Source organism: Buteo buteo, chromosome 13, assembly GCF_964188355.1.
Source record: "Buteo buteo chromosome 13, bButBut1.hap1.1, whole genome shotgun sequence".
In the NCBI taxonomy this organism is placed as follows: Eukaryota; Metazoa; Chordata; class Aves; order Accipitriformes; family Accipitridae; genus Buteo; species Buteo buteo.
This window is the reverse complement of record NC_134183.1, coordinates 36,917,713-36,940,588: the sequence shown is the minus strand read 5'-3', so window position 1 is coordinate 36,940,588 and position 22,876 is coordinate 36,917,713. Positions and strand designations below refer to the sequence as shown.

Here is a 22,876-nt window from a genome sequence, read left to right as displayed (position 1 = left end):
TTTTAAAGGCTTCTATTTTGAAAAGCGGCTAGAAAATTGGCAGAGCGTTTCTCAGAGGACCTATTCTTGGGTAAGGCTCTGGGTCAAATCTTGCCATCCCGTATGCAAGCACATACAATCAGTCTCACTGACTATGTAAATAGTGAAGCCAAGATTTGTCCCTGTTAGCTTTTGAGGCATGCACTAATTTAAGGCTCTTTAGGAGACCTCCAGGCTGGTGGGAAGGATTCCCGCTCACTTGCGCTTCTAAAAAGCGCAGTGAAATGTGGCTGTGTTTTTTCCCGGTGCAGAAATCCCTGCTCCTGTCAGCCCCGAATCCCTGCCCAGTTAGGGGAGGTCGAGCTTTAAATAATGATCTTGCACCTTAGTGGGAGGCAGCTGAGCTCAGACTAACACCTCTTGGGCTGTGGCAGCTGGGAAGGTGACTGGCAGACCCTGGAAAAGATCAGTTTGTAAATGGGAGCTGATGGATGCTGCAGGGCAGGAGTAGGGAAAGCTCCTTCTCACAGATGCTTTTCAGACTCTAAATGCACTTTAAACAAGCCAAATTTTTCTCCAAGTCCTAGAAAAGCAGCCCAAATGGAACCCGATCTGGCCCCTTGGCTCAAGTATCTCCTGCCCGCTGCAGACAACAAGCTCGGTGTGCCACCGCTGATGCCCACAGCTAGCCAGGGCTGTGCGAGTCCCCAGCCCCTTGCCCCCCGTCCCCTCTAGCTGTCTGGTGATGCTTGTCTGTGACTCCTGCCCACGAGAATCACCCCAAAGAGGAACTTCTCTTTTCCAGCAAAGCACACCAAGAATAGTTTCCTTTTTAAGGGTATCACTTCAGTCACTCTGCAGTAGGCAGTCGTCTCTTGACAAGACTAAAATGCAACTAATGATAAAATGCCTGTCTGTGTGCGTGTGTGTGTATATATATATGTATAAAATGTAAGGAGAAAAGTAATCCTTTGCTGAGCCTATTATGTACTTAATCAGGTTTAAATATTGTGCAATTCATTGATAGCTAGCCTAAAACTTACTATGCCAAATCACGTGCTGTCATCCATGTCTAAGAAATGATGAATTAAGTGACTTCACCTTTTGCATTTACAATAAGATGCATAAATAATAACTGTAACAAGCTGTAACTAACAGACATTGCTTCAGCATCTAACCCTCCTCTCCGGTGCGTCTCCTAAACGTGCGAGTGTGAGTGCTGACCACTGAGGTGTGCCCCTGCGGCTCCAGCCTTCCTTAGTTGTAGCTGACACCATCAGAGCCCAGAGAGTGGCTGCTTTTAAGCTGTATCCGGAAAGGGCTGGGGACCACCCGCCACATGCTGCCCCCCGACCTGTCGTGCTTCTCCTTTGGACAATAAACGAGCGGTCCTCTTAACCCGCCTCTCCCCCTGCCAGCTCTCTGCGGCTGCCCTGAATCCTGTGGGAAAGGTTTCATGCCGCCCTGGGCTCATCTGTCAGCCAGAGCTGCTTCCTGGGGGGATCCAGGAGTAGCTGAAAAGGACCCCTTTTCTCTACCCTGTTCCCCTCCGCTTTTTTTCCCCGTAGCACTGAGTTTTCCGTTGCCCTTCCTCCTCTCTAAAACCTTGCCGTGAACTCGGATCCTTAAACAGCTTTCCGAGGAATGCCAAACCGCCTGCCTGCTGCTGCAGGGCTCCCCGGCGCTACTGGGGTATTTCCCCCCCCCCCCCCCCTCCCCCACGCGAGGCCTAAAAGCCCCTCTCCGTGCTTCAGGCGCCGGCAGACGGAGCCGGAGCCGCCCAAACCCAGCGCTCCGGGGCCCCGGCGGGGTAGAGGGCAGGGAAGGGCAGAGCAGGTTCCCCCCGGGGGCCGAGCAGGGGCTGCGCGGGCCTGGGGAAGGCGACCGCCGCCATTTCAGCACCTCAGGGGCCGCCCGCCCCCGCGACGCGCATGCGCAATCGGCACCAATCAGCGCTGGAGGGGGGCGGTGTTTCCCAGCGTGCCCTTTGCCTTCCGGGGCGCGGAGGGGTTTTGTGCCCCCGTTGCTTGGCGACGGCGGGTCGAGGCTTCGGCGGGAGTAGGCCGCGACCCGGCCCCTCTTGAGCGGGCTCCGTCGCGTCTCTCTGCCGGTATATAAACGTTGGTTTTTTGCGTTTGGGAAATCCCCGGGGTTTCTCGGTTCTGTTCTCTGCCCCAGAGGCCTTTACGAAGCTGTTTTCAGCGTAACTGCGGCATTAAAAAGCTAATAAAATAACTAAGTAGGACTGTAAGCTGCTTGCTTTCTGGTGGCTTCTTGGCTGATTCCCCAGAGCTGGATTTGGGTAAGGGGAAAGCGCGGTCCAGCACGTCACGCTTTTGTTTTATCACTAATAGCCCTTTTTGAAAGCTGCCTATTAAAAAATTATGTCTTATTCCCTAGGCTTTAAGATGTGGAAGCTTTGGCGAATTAATTGTCACTTAGTAATCATAAGGGAAGTGGATGTTTTCCTTGCTGTGACGGCATTAACTTAATTTTAATTACATATAGAAAAACATGTAAAGTGTTGCAGTAGCATTGAAATCGCCTAGCCTTCCCTCTAACTACTCTTGCTAATCAGTGCCTAGATGCTCAAGCGGAAATTGCGCTCTTACTCTGGCAATTTTTTTTTATAAACACACTGAGAAACCTCAGGGGCCCGAGTTAAACACATTAATTCCAAGCAGAGCATGGAAAAAGAACGTGTTATTGCTGTTGTGTTGCAGTGGATGGGAGCGAGATGGTTAGAAAGAATGTTTGTGCTCCTGTGTCTCAGTGGCTGGGTGCAGAGGTCAGACTTCCACCTAACTGCTGCAGGAGCATGATCTGAATCGCCCTGTGAAAGATCCTAAATGAAACCTGCTGCTGAATTATCCCGGGGGCTGACAGAAGGGGTAAAATTTCTGTCTCTCAGGAATACAGCCCCCTCACTCCAACACCCAAGTTGGTACCAAAAATAAGGGCAGCATAAACCTCTCTTTCTTCCTTTTTGTTCTACCCAAAATGCTTCCAAGTAACTTCCTCCAAATAACAAGGATGTCGCTAAAATTCAATGAACTTTACCAAATCCCAGTGTAATGTCTTTGCTAGAAACTAATTTTTCAGATTTTTTCAAGAAGTGAATTTACCCTTTGCTAATTGCTCATTAAGCAGAGATTGCTCATGTCGATTCTGCGGAGGAATGCTTTTCCTCACCAGAACAGTCAGTTGTGATTTATCCCTGTGGCAGCAGTGCAGGGAAGTTGGGAAGGAGGCAGGAGACCTGAATTAAAGCTGCTTGCTCAGCCTGCCTTCCAAAGCAGCCGCATCGGCCTGCAGATCGCTTTGCTCGGCGCTGGTGGGGGAGTGAGCAGTTCTGACTTTCACGTCCCTGAGAAGGTGTTTTCACTTGGTGGGCTGTTGTGTTCTACCTCTTACTCACTGTTTTGGGTTTTTTCCCTGTCTGCTAGGGAGTAGTTTCTAGTGCTGCTGTAAATATGTAGTGATCCAGTGGGAAGTAAGATGATAATGCTTGCCTCAGGGCCCCAAAATTTTTAATTATTAAAATGTCTCCCTGCATTTATTGCTCACCAGAGAGTGCGAAGGGAAACCAACTTGGCTGGGGGTTGTGCGTCTTCCCAGCAGTCAGTGTGAAAGGTATGTTTATGGTAAAATCTGGACCATGTTCCACGTGTGAGAGCATATCTTTGTTCTGGGGGCCATGGGCTTTACCAGAACACTTTTGTGGCCTGCCTGCGCAGATTTTAGCGTTCTGTTTACCGATATCGGAGAGAAAATTGTAATTAAACAGGAGTAGGCTACTGCTATGCTTAAAGGTCTGCTGATGATTGAAAGTGTTGTGGATCGGGATCTGAGTGTTCATCCTCGGACTGAATTACTCTGGGTCTTGCATAGTCCAGGCTTAGATCTGTGCCCTCAGGAACAGTTGGAGCCTTGCTGTGCTAGCCTCACTTGGAGGCACCATTAGTCAAGCGTCTTTGTTTTTCTGTGCTTGCAGAGTTTGATTGGAGCATGGAGCCCGTCTCCCCACCAGAACGAGGGTTTCCTGCAGAAAAAAGCTCCTCTGTGTTGCAGAAAAAATACCGTGTCCTGGTGGGTGTGACTGGAAGCGTGGCTGCCCTGAAGCTGCCTCTCCTCATTGCCGAATTGCTGAAAATCACTGGGGTGAGTAAATCTATTGGTAGAGTATTGTAAAGCTGGTGTTACCCTGTTTCTCTTTTTGAGGCGAGATTATGTGGCTTCTGTTGAAAAGAAAAGTTCCTTCTGGCTTTGAGCCCTTTAGTTAGAAAATTTGTTGGGGGAGGATTCCTCCTGTTTTTAAAAATCGATTAGTACTTTTTCCTATCATTTCATACTTCTCTAGACTTAAGAGTTAGCTTTACATCAGCCTTAAAGAGCAGTAACTCTTCCTGGATATTTCAATAGGCAGACATTTAGATTCAGGAATATGGAAGTACTATTGTTCAGCTCAGCTTGCTTAATTCTCTCAAAAATGATTGAATAGGTATTTGCTTTGTTTTTCTTTTCTTTCTGGAATATGTTCTTGTCAGTCAAATTATTAGATCTGGCTACAGACACAGGTGATGCTTTCTGGAACTTGAAATCTCTAATTAGGATATTGCAATTTTCCATAGGTGAGGTGTGGAGTTTGCAAAAATGGACACTGCTGTCTGACCAACAAAGGGAAACCATCTCTTGCAAAAACAGAAATAGAAAATACAAGCTGCTATTTTTTTTTTTTTTCTGGAGTGTATTTGCTGGTGTAACAGAGGTGTCCAGCAGAGGCCACTAGTGACTAGAATCAGAGAGGGAGATGTGCTGACTTTTGCTGTGGAATAAAGTTAGAGGAAAACGTAGAAAACCTTTAGCTTTTAAGAAACTAAGGGAATGTTTTGGAGCAGTAAAATGAAAGAGTGGCGGGAGCAAGAGGGTGTACTTAAATATGCAGATATATTGGTTAGATTGCTTAATGAATATTCTTTTGCATGATTTCAGAGGCTTTACCTTGTAGATACATTAACATAGAGTCAGAAGAGGTGCAATCTCTGAGAAACTCTGACGTATCTGGTTTACACTGATATCCAAGCTGGAAAGGGTACTGAAGATGTGGCGAGCTGTTGGGCACCGGTTCTGCCAGCTGGGCTGGCATTGTGGGTTGCAAAGAGGGGCCTCGGTTAATTTATTACTTGACCTGAAATGATTAGTGAGGCCAAAGGTCCTAGCCTGAAGTAAGTGGGCCAAAGAAAAATGATACCAAGGAAGGGGGGTGACCAGACCAGAGCCAGGGATATGCATCTCTGTCTCGTGGATTGGCTTTGCTGTTGCTTCTTTTCCTTTGCTCTTGGTGCTTGGAACATCCTTCTTTGCAGGTGACAGGAAGAATGCAAACGATCCACTGTAGGAATCTAGGTCAAATGTATTCCTTTGCTCTGAACATTTGATTTAAAATTAAAAACTGTAGATGGCTGGACCTAAATTCTCTGTGAAGGCCCATAGGTTCTGTGACATCCATTGTAGGCTTTGTGGTCTCTGGTTTTAGGCTTCAGTTGCTTAACAAGTGAAAGTGAAGCATCCAGTCCAGGAGCTTCTGGTACTTAATTTATTAATTAAAATTATTTATTTAGTCATTTCTGATGTGATTTCAAGGCCTGACCTAAAGCCTGCTGAGGCAGTGTAACTTTTCCATTGAGTTTGTTAAGTCCTGCACGAGCCTGTTGCATCAATTTCTTTACTGGTGGAACAGAACTTTAAAAAACCATTGATGGAAGCAGGGCAGGAGCAGAGGAAGGCTTTGATACTAAAGGAGATGTGGTCAGAGCGTTGAACCAGAGTTGTTAGTTTAAATTGATGTTTTGGCTAAAATGATCCTTGGTGAACAACTTGGCAATATGATTTTGCACTCATTAAACTTTAACATCTCCTTGAGGGTGATAATGGATGTGACTACATCTTACTGCCTTTTGTTTAACCTCTTTGAAGATCTAGGAAATTTAGACAGCATCAGCTTACACCTTTCAGGTTATTACCCTTGCACCTGGTGCTGTGGGGAGACAGCACATAGTGTCTCGTCAGGACACTGTGGGTAACTCTCATAGTTGTGCTACACTCACACACATTGTCTCAGGCTGTTTCCTAGAATTTTTGAATGGCCTGGCAGGAATATAATGACAAAAATCCTGTTGGCAGGATATTGGTTAGTCATAAAGGCAATGACAAACCTTTCTGTGGGCGAAATGTATTGCTCTTGAAGGTACAGGATGTCATCTGGACTTCTAGGTTTAAATCACGTCATGTCATTTCATTGTGCTCCTGCCAGGTAGTCTCTACATCAGCTTGTAGGTGCCATTTAACAGGGGAGCTACTCATTCTCTTCTGCAGCAGTTGTTACTGAAGCTCAGTCTGTTTGTAAAGATTTTGCTGTCAATACTGAGAAAGTGATGAAAAAAATCATACACACACCCTTACCCCAAGCAGAAATGGCTGTAACAGGAGAATCGTCTAACAGAGACCAGCAATATTGCCTGAACACAGGAGAGCAGTTTGGCAGTAAAATTTACACTGGAGAATTGGCTTAAGTGGTCCAAGTAAAAGAGCTCTAACTAGTCTAAACTGTCTCCCATAAAGGAGTTTCTGAGTGTGGCTAGACTGCCTTTACTGTTTAAGGAGGGATATATCCACAGGCAAACAGAGGGTGTGCCAGGTAAATAGAAAGAAAAAACAATGTAGGCTAAAGTGATCTTGAGAACACTGATCTCTTTCCAACGTAGCTGGAGGGACTTGAAGGACTTGCTCAGAACAAGGGAACCAGGAGCCCACCCCAGCAGAAAACCTTAATTAGGGAGAATATTTAACTAATAGAGCAACTTTCTTGGGGGAGTGGTGGAGTCACCACCACTCGGAGTCCTTGAACATCCCTCTGGTATGCTCTAGCTTGTAGTGGGTTGGATGCAGTACTCGATAGCCAGCTATTCCCTATTTATGGGCTTATGCTTTGAAGAAATATGGGGTGTTTTTAAGACCAGAGATAGTTTCATAACTGTCTTTAAAAAAAAAAACAACCAAAGCCACAAAACAACCAGAGTGTCTTTTGGGGATTTTTCTGTGTCCTGTAGCCTTAGAGAGGTATTTCTGGTCTAGATTAGAAAATTTTGAGTAGTGATGCAATTGAAGTAGCAAGTGACAAAATATGTCACGTGGCAGATCGAGTTGTATCACCTAAAAATCCTTATACTGTTATGGCTAACTGTAAAATAAGAATACCACTAACAAACATCACTGCTGAAAACTTGTAGTGCAGACCTGGCCTACTGGTACCATTTCAGAGAGCAGACATGCCCCTTGAAACTGCACGTTGCTCTTTAAAATCACCAAATAAATAGTATCTTGCAGACTGCGAGGTTAACACCTCACTGAAGCCCATGGCATGGCAAAGAGCAGCATTAGCACCTTTGTGGGTGTCACTGCGTGGCTCCAAACACCTTCCTGTGAGGTGAAGTTAATATGGAAACAATACGGTTGATTGCTGTGAATATGATCTTCACACTCGAAAGCACTAGAAATGCAGCTGTGATTCCAAGTTACGGTCACTTGAAAAAGAACAGACATTTAGAAGAGGCAAAGAACCAAACATGTAGTACCAAATACTGCTGTTATGTGCAGCTATATTTTCTCATTGCTTTTTCTTCAGGAAATGGGAAAAATTACCAAATTGACCATGATATGCTAAGGCTGGGATTTTCCACTGCTCCCAGCTGTTATTCTAGTCATGTAGGGTGCAGATAATCAACAGTGCTGCATTCCCAGTCAAATAGATAGTGTTGGGGAGATAGGTTAACATGTTTTGTCACTTCAACCACTGCTGTTGAAGATAGCTTTTTGGAGGCTGGAGGTTTTCAGCAGTCTGTTTTAGCAAGAGTGTGCAAACTAAGTGCTTCATCAGTTTTGTACCTCAGGCCACAGTTTTCTAGTGGGAAGGAGTTGTTGGTGAGGCTGGTTTCTCCCCATCTCTCTGTTGAGCTAATAGGACCATGCAGTGGGTTGCACTGTGAACTGCTTGAAGGAGCAAACAGTGGTTGAAAGTGGCCAATAACAAAGAAAAGGGTTATTTTTTGCTGTAATCAATGGCCTGAAGTGCATCTTCCACGTTACCAGTCTTTTTGGACCACTCCCTCCATGTGTTGGCCCATCTGTTGACTGGTTATAAGGTACATCCTTGGGAGAAATTGCAGATGGAAGTACAGTTGCATGTCCTGCATGGCTGATCAGTGCATGCAGAGTCACTTCGACACTGACTCTGCTTTGCTGCTGATCCCAGTGTGTGCAGAGCACCTCCAGTTCACTGCAGGCAGCAGGCAGCTGTTTGTGACATTTGTCAGAGCTACAGCTTTGAGTAGGTCATGCGACGCGTAGATACCAGGGAAAAAAACCCTTTTTCCACTTGTTAAGATTTCTGTGGGAGGAAATGAAAGGATCTCGTGTCATAGGGCACCTTAGCACCTCATAAGTGTGTATGTCAAATAAACATCCAAGGGACATGATAGGGTTTCCCCAGTATATACCATATAACTGAAGGTTGCACTGGCTTTCAACGAAGCAGGCAGGTTTATCTAAGATTTTGGAGAGAACCTTCATACACTTTCACCCAGTCTCTCTTTCCTTTGTGGAAGCCACTGGTTTACTGTTTTGACTGCACAGAAACCCTGGGCTATGAACATATCTACCCAGAGGTTTTCCTCTTTCCAACAGCTTACCTTGGTAGGAAGGATAGCTGGAAGACACAGCTCTGACTTGCTTCTGGTATTTTTGCCCCTGGCTGGAGCAAGTCTGATTAACATGGTTTTAAAAAGTAGCATCCAGTAGTCTGTAGCTACCTCTCCACCTTTGGCACCAGGAGATCATCGAGAGAGGGGCAAGGGCAGAAAGAGACAGAGGGAGGTGCACAATGTGGTCCATTCAACCAAGAAACTGTTCTCTCTCTTCCAAAGCCACTCTTTCCTGTGAAGCCTTGTGCAGCAGAGGTGGGCTGGCTTTGCGCTGGTGCTGCTGAGCCCCAGCTAACCTACTTGTCCCTCAGCAGTTCTTTTGATCACTCAGCACTGTGCTTTCTCTTGGCACAGAGCTTCCTCTTGGCTCCGAGTGTGGGAAGAATGATCCTGCAAGTGCCGTGTAGGCATGCCACCCCTCGGCAGTCCTCTGTGCTGTGGTTAAGGGAATCCACTGAGGCAAGATGCTCTCCTGCTCCCTTTGGCAGGCGTGTTTTGAGATTAAAGGGCATCTTTCACAGAGCTTTGGTTGGCTGCTTCTTACTGTCGCTTTGAAGTTCTGTACAGAACTGCATCGCATTCTGACCTGCTTTGTCCTCTCTGCTGTCCCCACTGTGAACTGGCCATGTGAACATGTTTGGCGGGTGGTGACTCAGCACCTGCCCATTTTAGGGTGGCATGAAATGAGTCTTTGGCTCCTGCTAGTACCTGTGGTGGCCTGGCCTTTCAGCTGTGAATAGGGGAAGTTCCTCTGAGAATCTACGTAGCTTTCAAAATCTTTGTGGCTGGAGCCCTCCTGCTCTACTCAGCTTTACAGGATTATCCTCAAGTCTAACCATTGGTCTTTCTTTATCTTTCTTTTCTGATTAGGTCGAAGTGAAAGTGGTCACCACTGAGAGAGCAAAGCATTTCTACAATGCCCAGGAGATTCCTGTCACCCTCTACAGTGATGAAGATGAGTGGCAGGTGAGTTGTTCTTCCTCTGGAGACTGGAAGGGCTTCTGTCCTGTCCCCACTAGCCACATGTTTTGTAATTCAAGTAGTTTTGTCATGCACTCGTGCCTTCAACTTCCAGGAGGCCAATGGGTCATGCTTCAGAAAAAAAGCAGGCTCCCTGGGAGATTCACTTCAAGTGCTGAACAACAAATAGGAGCATTCCTCTAAGTTTCTCTGCAAGAGACCGCATTTATTTATTTTTTAATCCCAGGCCAAGACTCACTTCTTTGTTCTAGTAATGTATGCTTTGGAATATGGCTTTCAAAGAATGTGGTTCCAACCATGCTGTAAATGAGGAATAAAAGAAAGGCTGCCCTGACTGTACCGGATGATTTTGTACCGCCCTAGCAGACTTGCAGGAGGCAATGAGGGTAGAAGTGGTCTCTTACCACGCTGGGCTCAGCTGCTATCCGCAGCTCTGAGAGGAGTATCAGGAAATGTCAAGAAAGCCACTGCGGAGTCGCGGTGAGGGTGTTTGGTGCTTGTCGTGAGTCATACTTGTCATGAAGGCAACAGCTTAATTCTCCTTAATGCTACGTATTCTGAATCTACAGGGATCGCTGACATTCACAAAACTACCTGCATTGCTTTAAAACTCAGGCTGGTGTCTGACTGGATAACCTTGTGCTGGTAGGGCCACCCTGATGTAGCAGTGGAGAGGAAGACCAGTACCTGGAGATGGCGGGCACCAGTGTGACAGGTGGCTGGAAGTTAGAGAGGTTCTCCTGGTGGAAGTAGTGTTTATCTCAGAGGTGTCTGCATCTGTGCTCCTGCGCATACATAGAAGAGCCATTCCAGTAAGGGATAGCTCAGTTGTCAGGGCTGTGAACATCTCTAGACGTTGTAAAAGGGCTTTTTCTCCTGACTACAGTTTTGCTGACGCGCTTTGAGAGTCCCTGAGTATGAAGAGGTTCATTTTATAAACATCTTTTTTTTTTTCCTATACATTTTATGTCTACTTTGCAGTACCGATCTGAGTACAAGGTGATCTACTCTTTACCAGTACTCTTGCCAGTGTGCTCACACGTGAGGATCACTTCTGTGTGGAGAGAGGCATGCTAATGGCAATGGCCAGGAAGCTTTCTGGCTCACCTAGGAGAGTGGTGGAGATCTGCTGGGTCCCAGGGTGCTACAGCTCCAGGCAGTTATTTCTGAGGAACCCTTGGTGGGGTGATAGAAGAGGTGCAGGTCAGGCTTTGAGGTCTGCTGGCACACTGGAAGGCAGGCATGGAGCTGTTGTGGAGTGGTTTGGTCTGCTTAAAGAATCACTTCCAGTGGTATTAGTAAATATGATTTAATAGGAATTTATATAAAAGTGCGACTTCACAGAATTCAATGGCAAGGTTCACTCTATTACTTAATACATGGATGAAATGCACACAGGAAAATTAAGTTAGAATCAGACTAAAATTAGGTATACAGAGACCGAAGACAAGATACGGTAAAAGAGAAATATACAAAGAAAAATCAAGTTAGAATTGATGTCTCATGATTTGTACAGAGATCGGGAATATAAAAAGGGTAAGGGAGACCCTCCTGCTGAGTCATGAGGTTCAGAGAAGACCCCCTTGCTTTCTAAACTCCTATCAGAGTCTAGGTGCGGCTGGATCAACTCCTAGTCCCAGACTTGGTCAACGGTTTATATCTAAAGGGATTATGAGTATAATAACAGCCTGAGATTCATTCACAGTTGAATGAAGTTCACGACAGTAATTTAAGTATAGATTTGAAAAGCAATAATTTGTAATATACTTGCTATAGAATATTCAGATTAGTATATACACACATTCATAAAGGCACTAAGAGATGTACATAAGCAAGTTAAAAATTCACCCTCGAGTTCAGTGAAAATATTTACGTTGAATGCTTCGGCATCTTTCTCAATGAATGAAGGGTCGAGCCTCAAGGAGCGGAGAGAATTAGCCCAAGTCTCATCGGCTTTTGGCGACAGACCTCTGATCTTTGCAAACAGAAAAGTTTGCAAGCTCTGAGAGGCGTCCCACTCAGAGGGAGATGCTGGTTGCAGCCCACTGTGGTCCAGGAGACCTCAAAGGGTCTCAGTGCCACTGCTTGTAGGTTCAGGAGGTGATTGGCTTTAGTCATCAGCAAATTACTGGGATTCCAGCTGTGCTGGTACCGTTCCATGTGAGTTACAATTCAGATAAGGAATGCTCTGGGGCTGTCAGAGAATGACTTAAGATTCAGATACGGAATGCTCCAAGGTTGTCAGGGGAGGACTGGGATGTCTCAAGGTTGTCGGGAGAGAACAAATTATCTCTACTGTCGTTTTTTTGTTTTCGCTGGGTAGCAGGAGTCCTTGAGACAGTCCGCATGACTCCCTGTCTTAGCCATGTGAGGGTTCCTGGTACGGTCAAGGGACACTTAACTGGTTGACTCATTATACTTATGCTAAGGCCTAGTAAGACTTCCTGAGTTCATAGATCAGCCCAGAGAGGGGGAAGAAATGCACTACCATGGGAGTCCTTATAACATACCGTTCTGACAGAAGGGAGGGAAATAAGCCTGCTCCACGTCTGTTTGTGAGATATTTTATTCTGAAAATAAAACTACAATTTTCAGTGCTTCTAGAAAAAAATAGACGTGAGTGGAGAAGCTGGGAAAGGTGTCAGGAAGCACCAGCTTTCCGGATGCTGTCTTTTTGTTGTGGTTTCCAGTGACTCAGAGAAGGAACAGTTTGTGGCCCTGATGCACCTCTTGCTGGCCTGTGGTTGTGTGTGTCCTCTGGGGATTGAGCACCTGATGCTGTTTGCTGCCTCTGTTGACACTTTCCCAGTTAACTGTGCTATTAAGAAAAGACCAGGACTCTTTTGAGCAACTCAGAGCTTTAGTGAAAATAGAAATATTCACTTAAGAGCCAAGAGAGGATGATAGTGCCCAGCTGGCTAAACCTCATCCATCCTAGAGAAAGCCAACAGGACTGTTCCCTACTGTACTTAATGAGGGTTTACTTTGCAGCTGTGAGTATGCGTAGGGGTATGCATCCTAACTGAAAGTGACTTGTGCAGTTAGGGGTCTATACCTCATTAAAAGCCGGTGGACAGCTTCACTTCAAAGAAATCTGAAGCTTATAAATCACATGGGTTCCTCAGGAAATGTGACCCCTGGCTTTGTCCTGTCTGGCTTCAGTTGGCTGATAGGATGGAGCTCTTTTCTCCACTCAGATATGCTGTGTGTTGGGGGAGCTCTTATGAACAATTCTGAAGCTGAGGGATTGTGTGAATGGGAAGTATATGGTGAAAGCTCTTTCCTGTGAGTTGAAATCTGTCATGGTTGGACGTGTGAATTGTCTTTGTGGGAAAAAGATATCCATTTGTAAAGCACTGAGCACATCGGTGCTGTCTGCTAACTGTGCTTTCTAAATGTAGCTGCAACACAGCCTTCACTGGAGGAGAGGGGAAAATCAGAAAAGTGAGCACTGTGGCTGCAGTCCCTGGTTCCCCACGCTCTCAGATCTTGCTTGATATGAGAGTAATTCTTTCCCCTTAAGTTTACATGGTGGTTACTAATGTGGTATTGATAAAGTGACTGTTACTCACAGCGTTCATTGTGAGGGTTCCATAATCTGCATCTTGTCTCATCCACAGCTGTGGAAAGGTCGTTCGGACCCAGTCCTGCACATTGAGCTCAGACGGTGGGCTGACCTTATGGTGGTGGCACCTCTTGATGCAAACACGCTGGCAAAGCTTGCGAATGGCATCTGTGACAACCTGCTGGTGAGTAACCGGCGCTCTGCCTGAGAGTTCTCTCACCTCCCAGCGTTAGACTGTCTGACCTTTCTTTCATGGAAAGTCTTATGTTTCTGTGGCATCAAGAACAGTGAGATTTGCATGTTCTGCTCCCACTTCATATGCTTGTCTCTCTCTTCCTACAGTATGGTTCCCCTATTCCTTCTCAAACAGTTGTTCTTTTCTTCCCTGACCTACATCTTTTTCCACTCCTTGGCTCCATCAGGCTCTTCCATTATTTCCCAGTCTCTGCTTTGTGCCTTTCCTGCTTTTTCTGATGGGTGGTTATTTCTTTGTTTCTAACTCCACCCTCTCTCCGTCATGCATGTACACACACAGGCGTGCGCATACACACTTGCACTCACTTTTGAGTTCCTCTCTGCATTTTTTAGATGCAATCTGGAAAGACACCTGTGAGATCAGATAAAATTGTTTACTTCCTGCTACCTCACCTCCTCCCTCACCTAACTGCATAGCACAGAAATTCGAACATGCTCACACTTACTTACCTTCCATTTTCAGCTACAGGGGATTTTGCTTGTTCAGGCTTGTTTTTCTGGTATTAAAAGTGCTCCGGCTCAAAGGCTGATCAGAAAGTGTATTAAAAGAATGTCCTTCTCTGTTGGGTGATGGGGACCTTCAGCCGGGCTGAATGCTTTGTGTCTAGTCAGTCGGTCTTCATTAGGAGAAGTCATAAGCATTAGCCACCCAAAAGATCTGCCAGAAAGCTGCAGATCCGCAAATGTTGCTGTGGTGCATCACCCCTCAATAATGCAAGGAGGCTAGAACTAGGAACGGAGGGTAGTGCATCAGCTCTGGCCAGGGAGCCCTGCATGACCAACTTAGCTGTTCAGGTAAGAGGAAGTACATATGAACAAACAAAAGTACACCCAGAGCAACAACCCTCATTTGTGTGAGTAGATCACTGGAGATCTGAGAGAAGCCAGAAAGAGCTGTGGGAGGGACAAGCAATGTCTTGTCCTTCTGGGTCCCCTTGGTATTGTAGTAGATGTGATGGTGGTAGCAGGGGGAAGAGCTCAGGAAGGATGTTAGAGATGCATGGCTTCACAAACTCCTGCCAGTCTTTTTGGAGAGCCTTGTAGTGGGAAGAGGTAGCTCCAGCAAAGCCAAGCAAGTGCTGGAGGTGCTGGTTGGCAGGTTAGAACAGATTCTAGCAGACTTTCCTGTGCTGGGAAGGGTTCAAATCACAGGGCATAAAAAAGGATGGGCAGGGTTCTCATAAGTACTCTGTGATCTGAGCAGAGACCCTGTACTGGGGACTGTTGCTACCTGGGAAGTTACCTTTGCATGATTTAAAAGCTGCTAGGCCTAGGGAAACTGATGGACATTGCGTTAAGAGCAACTAGCATTTATTTATCTTTTTAAGGAGATGAGGTGATACTGGGTTATCTGGAAGTTATGTGTTGCTGAGGAGTCAGATATGATTCCCTGTAGCACGCAGGAACTGCTAGATGGTTTGTAATCTGCCAGCATCTTCTGCAACAGCCCAGATGTGTTCATGTTATCCTCTGTTTGTGTCCTGGAAGCAGCAGTGCTTCCCCCTGTGAGGACTTACAGATCCAGTTGGCATATCATTTGAAAAAGGCTCACTTGCCAACTTTTTGTGTTTAGCTCTACGGCTGGCTTATCTGAAGTGTTGCCTGGGGGTTTCTCTATAGCTGATATGATCTGTGGCCACCCCTCAGCTTCTCTCAGTCTCCCCCATGGGCTGGCAGTCTGCACGCATCACGTTCCAGCTTGGTTTGCTCCAGCGGTTGGGCTGCTTGCTTGGCCCCATGCCAGAGTAGGATGGGATCTATCCTTTTTGTTGCTTCCCTCATCTTTCTTGCCTGTCAGAGATGAGCTTTGCTGGAATGTAATACGAATTAGTATCAGCCCAGTGGATCTGCCTGTGGGCTAGTCCAGCTGCACTGACAGATTGAGGCTTTTGGCCCCTAATGACACACAGGCTGGGAAAGCGCTTCTGTGCAGCAAAGTGATGAGAAGGAATGAGGAAAGACAACCCAACTCAGAGCTGAACCTCTTGGCTTCTCTTGCAGACTTGTGTCATCCGTGCTTGGGATCTGAGCAAACCTCTGCTCTTCTGCCCAGCTATGAACACAGCCATGTGGGAACATCCCATCACAGCTCAGCAGGTGGAGCAGCTGAAAGGCTTTGGCTATACAGAGATCCCCTGTGTGGTGAAGAAACTAGTGTGTGGAGATGAAGGTCAGTCCTTTTGCATGTCTTCTGACTCTTCCTGCACGAGTGCTGCTCTTATCCTGAAGGGATGTACGTTCTTTTGCCGTGTGGCCTTGTTGTGAAAGAGGTTTTGTTACACAGCTTGGGTTTAGCAGCAATTTAGGATTTATTAATATTTTTGAGATAGATCACAAGATTAGGTTGTATGACTTTAACAGTACCTAATTTTGAGCCAATTTAACAGAGTGATTCAATGGAATTTGTTACAATCAGATTTGTGACTTAGTTAAATATTCAAAAATGGCAGGGATCACCCCAAACTTACAGCAGGGTTGGAGGTTAAATCAAATCACACACACGCACGGACAGATAGAATAGTTCTGAACCAAATCACAGAGACAGGCAAAATAGTTCCAAACCAAACTGCAAATGAACATACACAGATACACACACACAGAGGTTAACCTTCGATTAAAATTTCCCTCTCGTGAGTTTCACAAATTACTCACTTTTATGTGCCGACATTCATCAACAGATGGTCAGTAAACTTTGCAAAATCTGGCCTTTAAGTCCTAGAGAAATCATCGATGGACAATCTTCAATCCTCACGAAATTTACCCTGAGAGGTGTCCCAGCTCAGGGGAAGATACTGGGTCACACAGCCTGCTACAGTCCCCAAAGAGCTGAAAGGGTCTCTCCTTGGATCGCTATTTATAGGGTCTCAAGATGATTGGCTTTGCTCATTGTTTTACATTCTGGCCACAATTTGTGCTGAGTCATCCTGATGTACCATTCAAGGAGCAGATAGCCCAGGTGTGGCCAGGGGGTGCTTGGTGCCCATAAGTCTCTGCACTTGCAACCAAGATAACAGCACAATGGGAGGTTTTCCAGGCATGCATGTCTTATCCTGAAATATCAGGGTGGTCCTGATGTGCCATTCAGGCAGCAGATGGCCCAGGTGTGGTCAAAGAGTGCCTGACACCCTTGTAATCAAGGTAACAGCACAATGGGAGGTTTTCCCAAAGCATGCATGGCTTATCCCGAGATCTCAGAGTGGCCCGGGGCGGGGCGCTGCACCACCACAGGCCTTCAAGATGTTGAACTGTGGGGAGCAGGTACTTACGGCCAGGGTTTATTCAAACAAACTGAAGCTTTGCCCTGTGCTAGCTGATATCTATTATTCTTGTTCATTAATTTTTAAGTAGTCTTAAGAGACTATCCAAGCCAGGCTTTCAAATGAGCCGTTAGATAGGCCTGATATTTAAAAGAAATACTCATTCAAGAAGAAAGTAGATCAAAGAGAAGGAAGGCTTTGTGGTGAGTGTTATCAGCCTGGGATTTGGGTGTCCTGACCTTGCTGTCTGCTGTGACTGTGGGCTGTTTTCATCGTGCCTCAGTTCTTCATCTCTAACATAGGGATAATATCTTATCCCAGAGAGCAGACAGTGAGAATAAGTGCTTTGCAGACGTGGCTGAGGGTGTAGCTGGATGTGCATTTAACATTTGTTGTTGTTTGTTGCCTGGGTTACTTTTCAGCTTCCCAATTGAGTTTTGATTTGGGGTTTTGACATCACACTTATCTGTGAAGTGAAAGAGAGGGGTAGGGAAAGCTGTCATGCTTGGTTTCAGAAGACTTAACTTGCAGTGCTAAGAAATACTACTAAAATGGTCTTATTTGTATTTTAGGACCTGCTTTAAATGGAGGTATTTTGACTTTTGGAAGGTTTTGAGAAGGGCTTTTATACAAGCAATTTGGATGAATGGATTCACTTTTTAATCAAAATTTTCTTGGACAAATTGTCTGTAAAACGTCAGCCAGTTCTAGCCATAATAGCAAATGTGCTATTACCTGCACAGTAGTATACTTGTACTTCTGTTTAACAACCCCAACTCCAGCAGGATTTTAACCATTCTGTCAGATAGTTCAATAAACAGTCTGTAGCGAAGACAGGATGTTAAAATGTTCTTCATGGTTAAATTCTAGGGCTGGCTTAGTTTCTGAATTCTTCGGTAGGTGCAGGGCTTCTAGAGAGTGTTTTTTTGGAGCTGAAGACTAAGAAATATTTACAGTTAGGTAAGTGTAGTCAAGTAACTCAGGCATCAGTTGAAATATCCTGGACAATTATGCCCCCGCTGGGATTTTAGACCTGATTACATCAAATTTCTTACGTACTTGTAATAATGTTAAGGGAAAACGCCCAAAAGAGGTCATTCTGCGCAGACGTTTTGGCAGAAGTGGAAGGGCCATCTGGCATAGCTTCTTTGTCCTTTATTTTTTCCCTTCATCTTTTTTAGTATGTATATAGGATCTCTATTCCTGTAGTAAGCAGCTGAGTGCCTCCTAATGGGTCATATGCTTATTCTTGCAGGTTCATGCACCTGAGGCAGAGCTGTGTTGTTGTCATCCCTGTTTCATAGATGGGGACCTGAGATGCAAAAGGGCCATGTGAGTTGACTCACCAGCACAAATGGATTAGAGTTGCATGGTGAACATGATTTCCACCTTCTGCTGCTCCGCCCTGCCCCTTTGCTTGAGGGTTGCCGCCCTTGGGACAGGGATGTGTGAGCCACATGAGAAGCAGCATGTGAATTGCTGTGGTTGGTAGCTCAGAATGGCAAAGTAAACCAGCACTGATCAGCAGCTACCTCATTCCACCAGCAGTCATTTGGGAGCTGCTTCATACTCAGTTCAGCTGTCTCTACTGTGAGAACGAACTCCTGAAGGAGCTTGCAGGAGAGGGATGGTACGGACAGCTGGGGCAGTAGTAGCCACATCTGACTCGACTCTGCTTGTGTTTGTGAGTCAATTCACAACAAGATTTTCCTGTTGGCAAATGCCAGGATTTTCCTGGCAGTGTGTAGGCTAATTATGGCAAAGCAGTTGTTGTGGTTTAACCCCAGCCAGCAACTAAGCACCACACAGCCGCTTGCTCACTCCCCCTCAGCAGGATGGGGGGAGAGAATCAGAAGGGTAAAAGTGAGAAAACTCGTGAATTGAGATAAAGACAGTTTAAAAATTGAAATAAAATAATAATAATAATAACAATAACAATAATAATAACAAATTGTAATGAAAAGGAAAATAACAAAGAGAGAGAAATAAAACCCAAGAAAGACAAGTGATGCAAATGAAGATAGTTGCTCACTACCAACTGACCAATGCCCAGCCAGTCCCCGAGCAGCAGCCCCCCAGCCAGCCTTTCCCCTAGTTTTATTGCTGAGCATGATGTCATATGGTCTGGAATGTCCCTTTGGTCAGTTGGGGCCAGCTGTCCCAGCTGCGTCCCCTCCCAACTTCTTGTGCCCCCCCAGCCTACTCGCGGGTGGGTGGTGTGAGAAGCAGAAAAGGCCTTGACTCTGTGTAAGCACTGCTCAGCAATAATGAAAACATCTCAGCATTATCAACACTGTTTCCAGCACAATTCCAAAACATAGCCCTGTACTAGCTACTATGAAGAAAATTAACTCTATCCCAGCCAAAACCAGCACAGCAGTAATGGACTCCAGATCTCTGAAGACCCAAGATAGTCTCCACCACTTTTTCCTCTCTTCTCCTCTGTTTTCGGGCCTTTCACCCCAAGGCTTCTTCTTCCACACTAATTTCGGTTTTGTGGGTTTCATCCACAAAGGCATTTGCCCAGCTTCCACCCAAGCAGCAGGTAGCAAAGCCCACACATCTGGTGCAGAAGAAAAGAAATTCAGTTTGCATCAGTTTTGTCTGTTGACATTGTGGTTTGTCTTGCTGTAAAAGAGGTTTATCTTCCTCAACTCATGTGGCTGGTCTCACCTGAAATGGGCAAGATTCTGACTGCCACTGAGTTTCTGCATTACAAGCTTTACCTGATTAATTTTTCTTCTTTAGTAAATGGGTGTTTTTAGACATAGAGTCCAGCTAAAAGAGAGTTAAAATAAATTAAATTGAGTTGATAATTAAAATGTTTCCTTGATTGGATAGTTAAATGTAGGTTACCAGCTGTTGGCCTTGATGATATCCACGTGCCATGATATAAAGAGAGCTTTGAGAGGTGCTGTACCACACATGGGCCTGCAGCAATTTGCCTTTGCAAAAACGTTTCCAAGCTGCTTGTACCTTCATCATCCTTGGCTGCATTTCTGAAGCCTGGCACACTGGAAGATTTCTACCTGTAGGCATGAGCTGTGCTGTAAGACAGGCTGCTTAGCAAGATTTTGCTCTGCTAAACCTAAAAATCCAGCTGTGAATTGCCAAAGATGTTGAGGAAGTGGGTGATGGAGGACAAAGGCAGGCCTTGGAAATGTTCTCCAAGGGTGTAGCTCTGCCAAACTGTGCAGAGGCAGGCAGGGAATTTCTCCTGCTTAGCAGGACCTGTCAGCTGCAGCTCCTCTCCTCAACGTTAGGAGATCAGAAGGGCCCAAATCTGCCTGCAGCTCATCCATGGGATGCTTCAAACCTCCTGGGATTTACAGGTCTGAAAAAGGCATAGTGGAGAAGGAGTCTTACTTTGCAAGGAAACCTAATTTTCTCGACCTTCCAAAAGTATCATTCTTCATCACAAATCCTCAGTTATATCCAGTTATACCTTCTGTCCCAGACAAGGCTGGGGTAGCTCATCTGTACTGGAAAACTGAGTGTCCGGGCAGATTCAGGCCTGTAATCTGCCCAGAAGAAAACACCTCTCCCTGCTGGTCAGGATGACTTTTCCCCTTCCCCTCTGCCTCTTGCCTGCTCTCGAGTTGTTACTGTTCTTTAGAGGCTGCTGGTTTAGCTGTTCATCTGTGCGCTCGCTAACCTAGCTGTGGAAGCAGACCCGAAAAAAAGAGGAAAACAAAACCTCCCAGGACTAATTTCTGATGACCAATAAAGCACGTATTTTAAATTATTAGAGCAATTAGCCAGCAGAACAAAAGATCAACAAAGACTCCATCTTTTCAATCTTCCAGTGGAGACAAATGCTAGTGGGAGAAGTATCTTTCCTCAGCCCCAAACAAATTACAGGAGTGAATGGACTGAGTTCTGAGTGCTGAGTTCAGTACACAAGGTTGGACAAGATGATTTAATGATCTCTGGCCTTAAAATTCTGAACCTGAGTTTAAAAAGTATTGCAGAGGGAAGCAACAGCGCAGCGTAGATTAGATGTTCATCTGGCAACTAACCAGTCTGAAAGGAAAAGCTTTTACATTTTGTTCTGTCCAGCACTCAGTCTTCTCCAAGAATTACTCCCAAGATTCAAGCTGGTGTGAATCCAGGACAGCTTTCTCTAATGTGGGTCTAACTGCAGAGTCATGGGAATGGTATGAATTCGGCAAGTCTTTTTTATAGGCAAAGGCTGTTTCAAAAAGATACTAAACACACACAATGTTTACAGTGGAGAAAGGAGGTGAAATAGGGTATTTTGCTATCCACATGCTTTTTGGGGGCACTTTTGCACACTTGCCTCCAGGGCAGTGTGATCTAAGATAGTAAGTCCCTGTGCGGTCAAGGGTTAGATGCAGACACTTCTGGAGATGATTCAGAACATGAGGTACTTATTAAGGTCATATGAGTTGCCTTTTGAGGTTTCCTGCCTCTCTCCATTGACTGTCTGAGGAGCTTGTACTCCTGCTTAGACTTCAGAGTTAGGAGCCAAACTAAGTTAGCGTGAACACTCTTCGCGCTCTCCTCCCCTGATGGCATTCAACTGTGCCACAAAATCCCTGCAGAACCAGGTGGACTGAGCAGATCCTCTGGCCTCCACAGTTGCTTTCTGTTGGGCGAGTCACGAGGAAACATGTGGGGATACTTGGTGAGCTTTGCTGTGCTGTGCCACTGTTGTGCATCTCATTTTCCACAGCAGTATGGCGTGTAGAGAAGAGAGGTGCTGGGACAGGGAAGCACGTGCCTCATGCTGTCTCTGTGGGACCTGGATTTCACCATGTGGTTTTGCTCTTACCCCTGCAGGTCGAGGTGCAATGGCAGAAGTGTGGACCATTGTGGAGAGCGTGAAAAGGATCCTTGAAGAACGGGACTTGTCAACGCAGAGCTGATGGTTTGGCATGTAAATTGTATTTGTGTGCCTCCATGATGATTTGAAGATAAAACCAACAGGAAGCTGAGTCAAGATGGCATGCGTACCTATAGTGTGCTCTTCAACCGAAAGAGTCAAACGGTTGTCTTCCAGCTGGTGCCAAACTGAAATGTGGTACATCACTGCAGACTTTCAGAAACCAAAGCCAAGAACATGCTGCTTTAGTGTGGGAAAACTCTGTGGTATCTCACAGAGAGGGAGTAACGTTCCCCTAGGCCACTTGGCCCCCAGTATTTCACATGTACTCCTTTCCGAGGAGGCTGCAGAAGGATTTGCCAATGTATTTCAGGTCCAGTGTTTCCTCCAAGAGCTGCCAGAGAGGAAAGTGCTGTGCAAATCCTGGTGATGGGGATAATGCCAGCATGACAGTGTGGGGACATCCCTGCTCTCCAAAGCCTGGTCCGTAGCTGTGCTGGCTTCACCTTTCCAGCAGGAGTCACTGTCCAAAAAGCATTTGCCCTCCAGAAAATTAATAAAAGAGAGCTTTTAATTCTGCCCCTGAAGAATTGCCTCTTGTAGCTGCTCTGGGGAGTGTTTGCACCTAACGTCATTGCTAAATCGTTGCGTCTGCCTGTGTTTTTTATCAGAGATGGGGAAAAAAAAAATACTGAAAGAAGCTATCTAGTCCTCGAATTAGCCTTTGCCCTTTTGTATCTGTTGACTGGCTAGGGATGCAGACGTCAACTGTGAACCAAAATGACACCTGCCCATCCGGGTGCTCCAGTCAGGAAATGAACAGGCTGGGCCCTTGTGGAAAGCCAGGGTGGGTGTTTCCCAAGGGAGAGAAGTCAAACTTTGCCTATGATGATCCTTTTTGGCTTGAAAATTAACTGACTGGCATGAAAAAATTGGGAAATCCTGTAACCTCTTGGGCCAGACCGGCCAGGGCTCCCCCAGTACAGCCTTTCCTTGGAAATGTGATCCTGCTCCTGAGGGTAATGGGAGCAAACTGGGGCTGTTGAACATGTTGCTGTAGCAGAGCACTGCTGACTGAGAGAGTTTATTTTTAACTAGACCCAGTCAAATTTAAGGCCTTCAGTACAGAACGTGCATCCTGCCTATGGGGGCAACCTTCAGACAGCTACGCATGAGGGAAGAGGTTATCGGACTATATTTGCTTTCCTTATCTATTCCACACAAATAAAAACCT

The 22,876-nt window shown here is 45.8% G+C and overlaps 2 protein-coding genes across 2 annotated transcripts in view; both read left to right on the top strand.

Annotated features, from left to right (window-relative positions):
- The window catches only part of SCAMP5 (secretory carrier membrane protein 5), an 11,349-nt gene extending 7,208 nt beyond the window's left edge, over positions 1 to 4,141 (top strand). Inside the window, exon 8 of the mRNA XM_075045638.1 lies at positions 3,974 to 4,141. Within this exon, the coding sequence (XP_074901739.1) occupies positions 3,974 to 3,980 (7 nt within the window). The 3' untranslated portion in view covers positions 3,981 to 4,141. The remainder of the gene's footprint in view (positions 1 to 3,973) is intronic.
- Positions 3,988 to 22,876, top strand: PPCDC (phosphopantothenoylcysteine decarboxylase). Its single transcript, XM_075045639.1, has 5 exons — positions 3,988 to 4,140; positions 9,609 to 9,704; positions 13,340 to 13,468; positions 15,541 to 15,709; positions 21,600 to 22,876. The coding sequence occupies exons 1-5, from the start codon at positions 3,988 to 3,990 to the stop codon at positions 21,683 to 21,685; spliced, it is 633 nt and encodes a 210-aa protein (XP_074901740.1). The 3' UTR covers positions 21,686 to 22,876.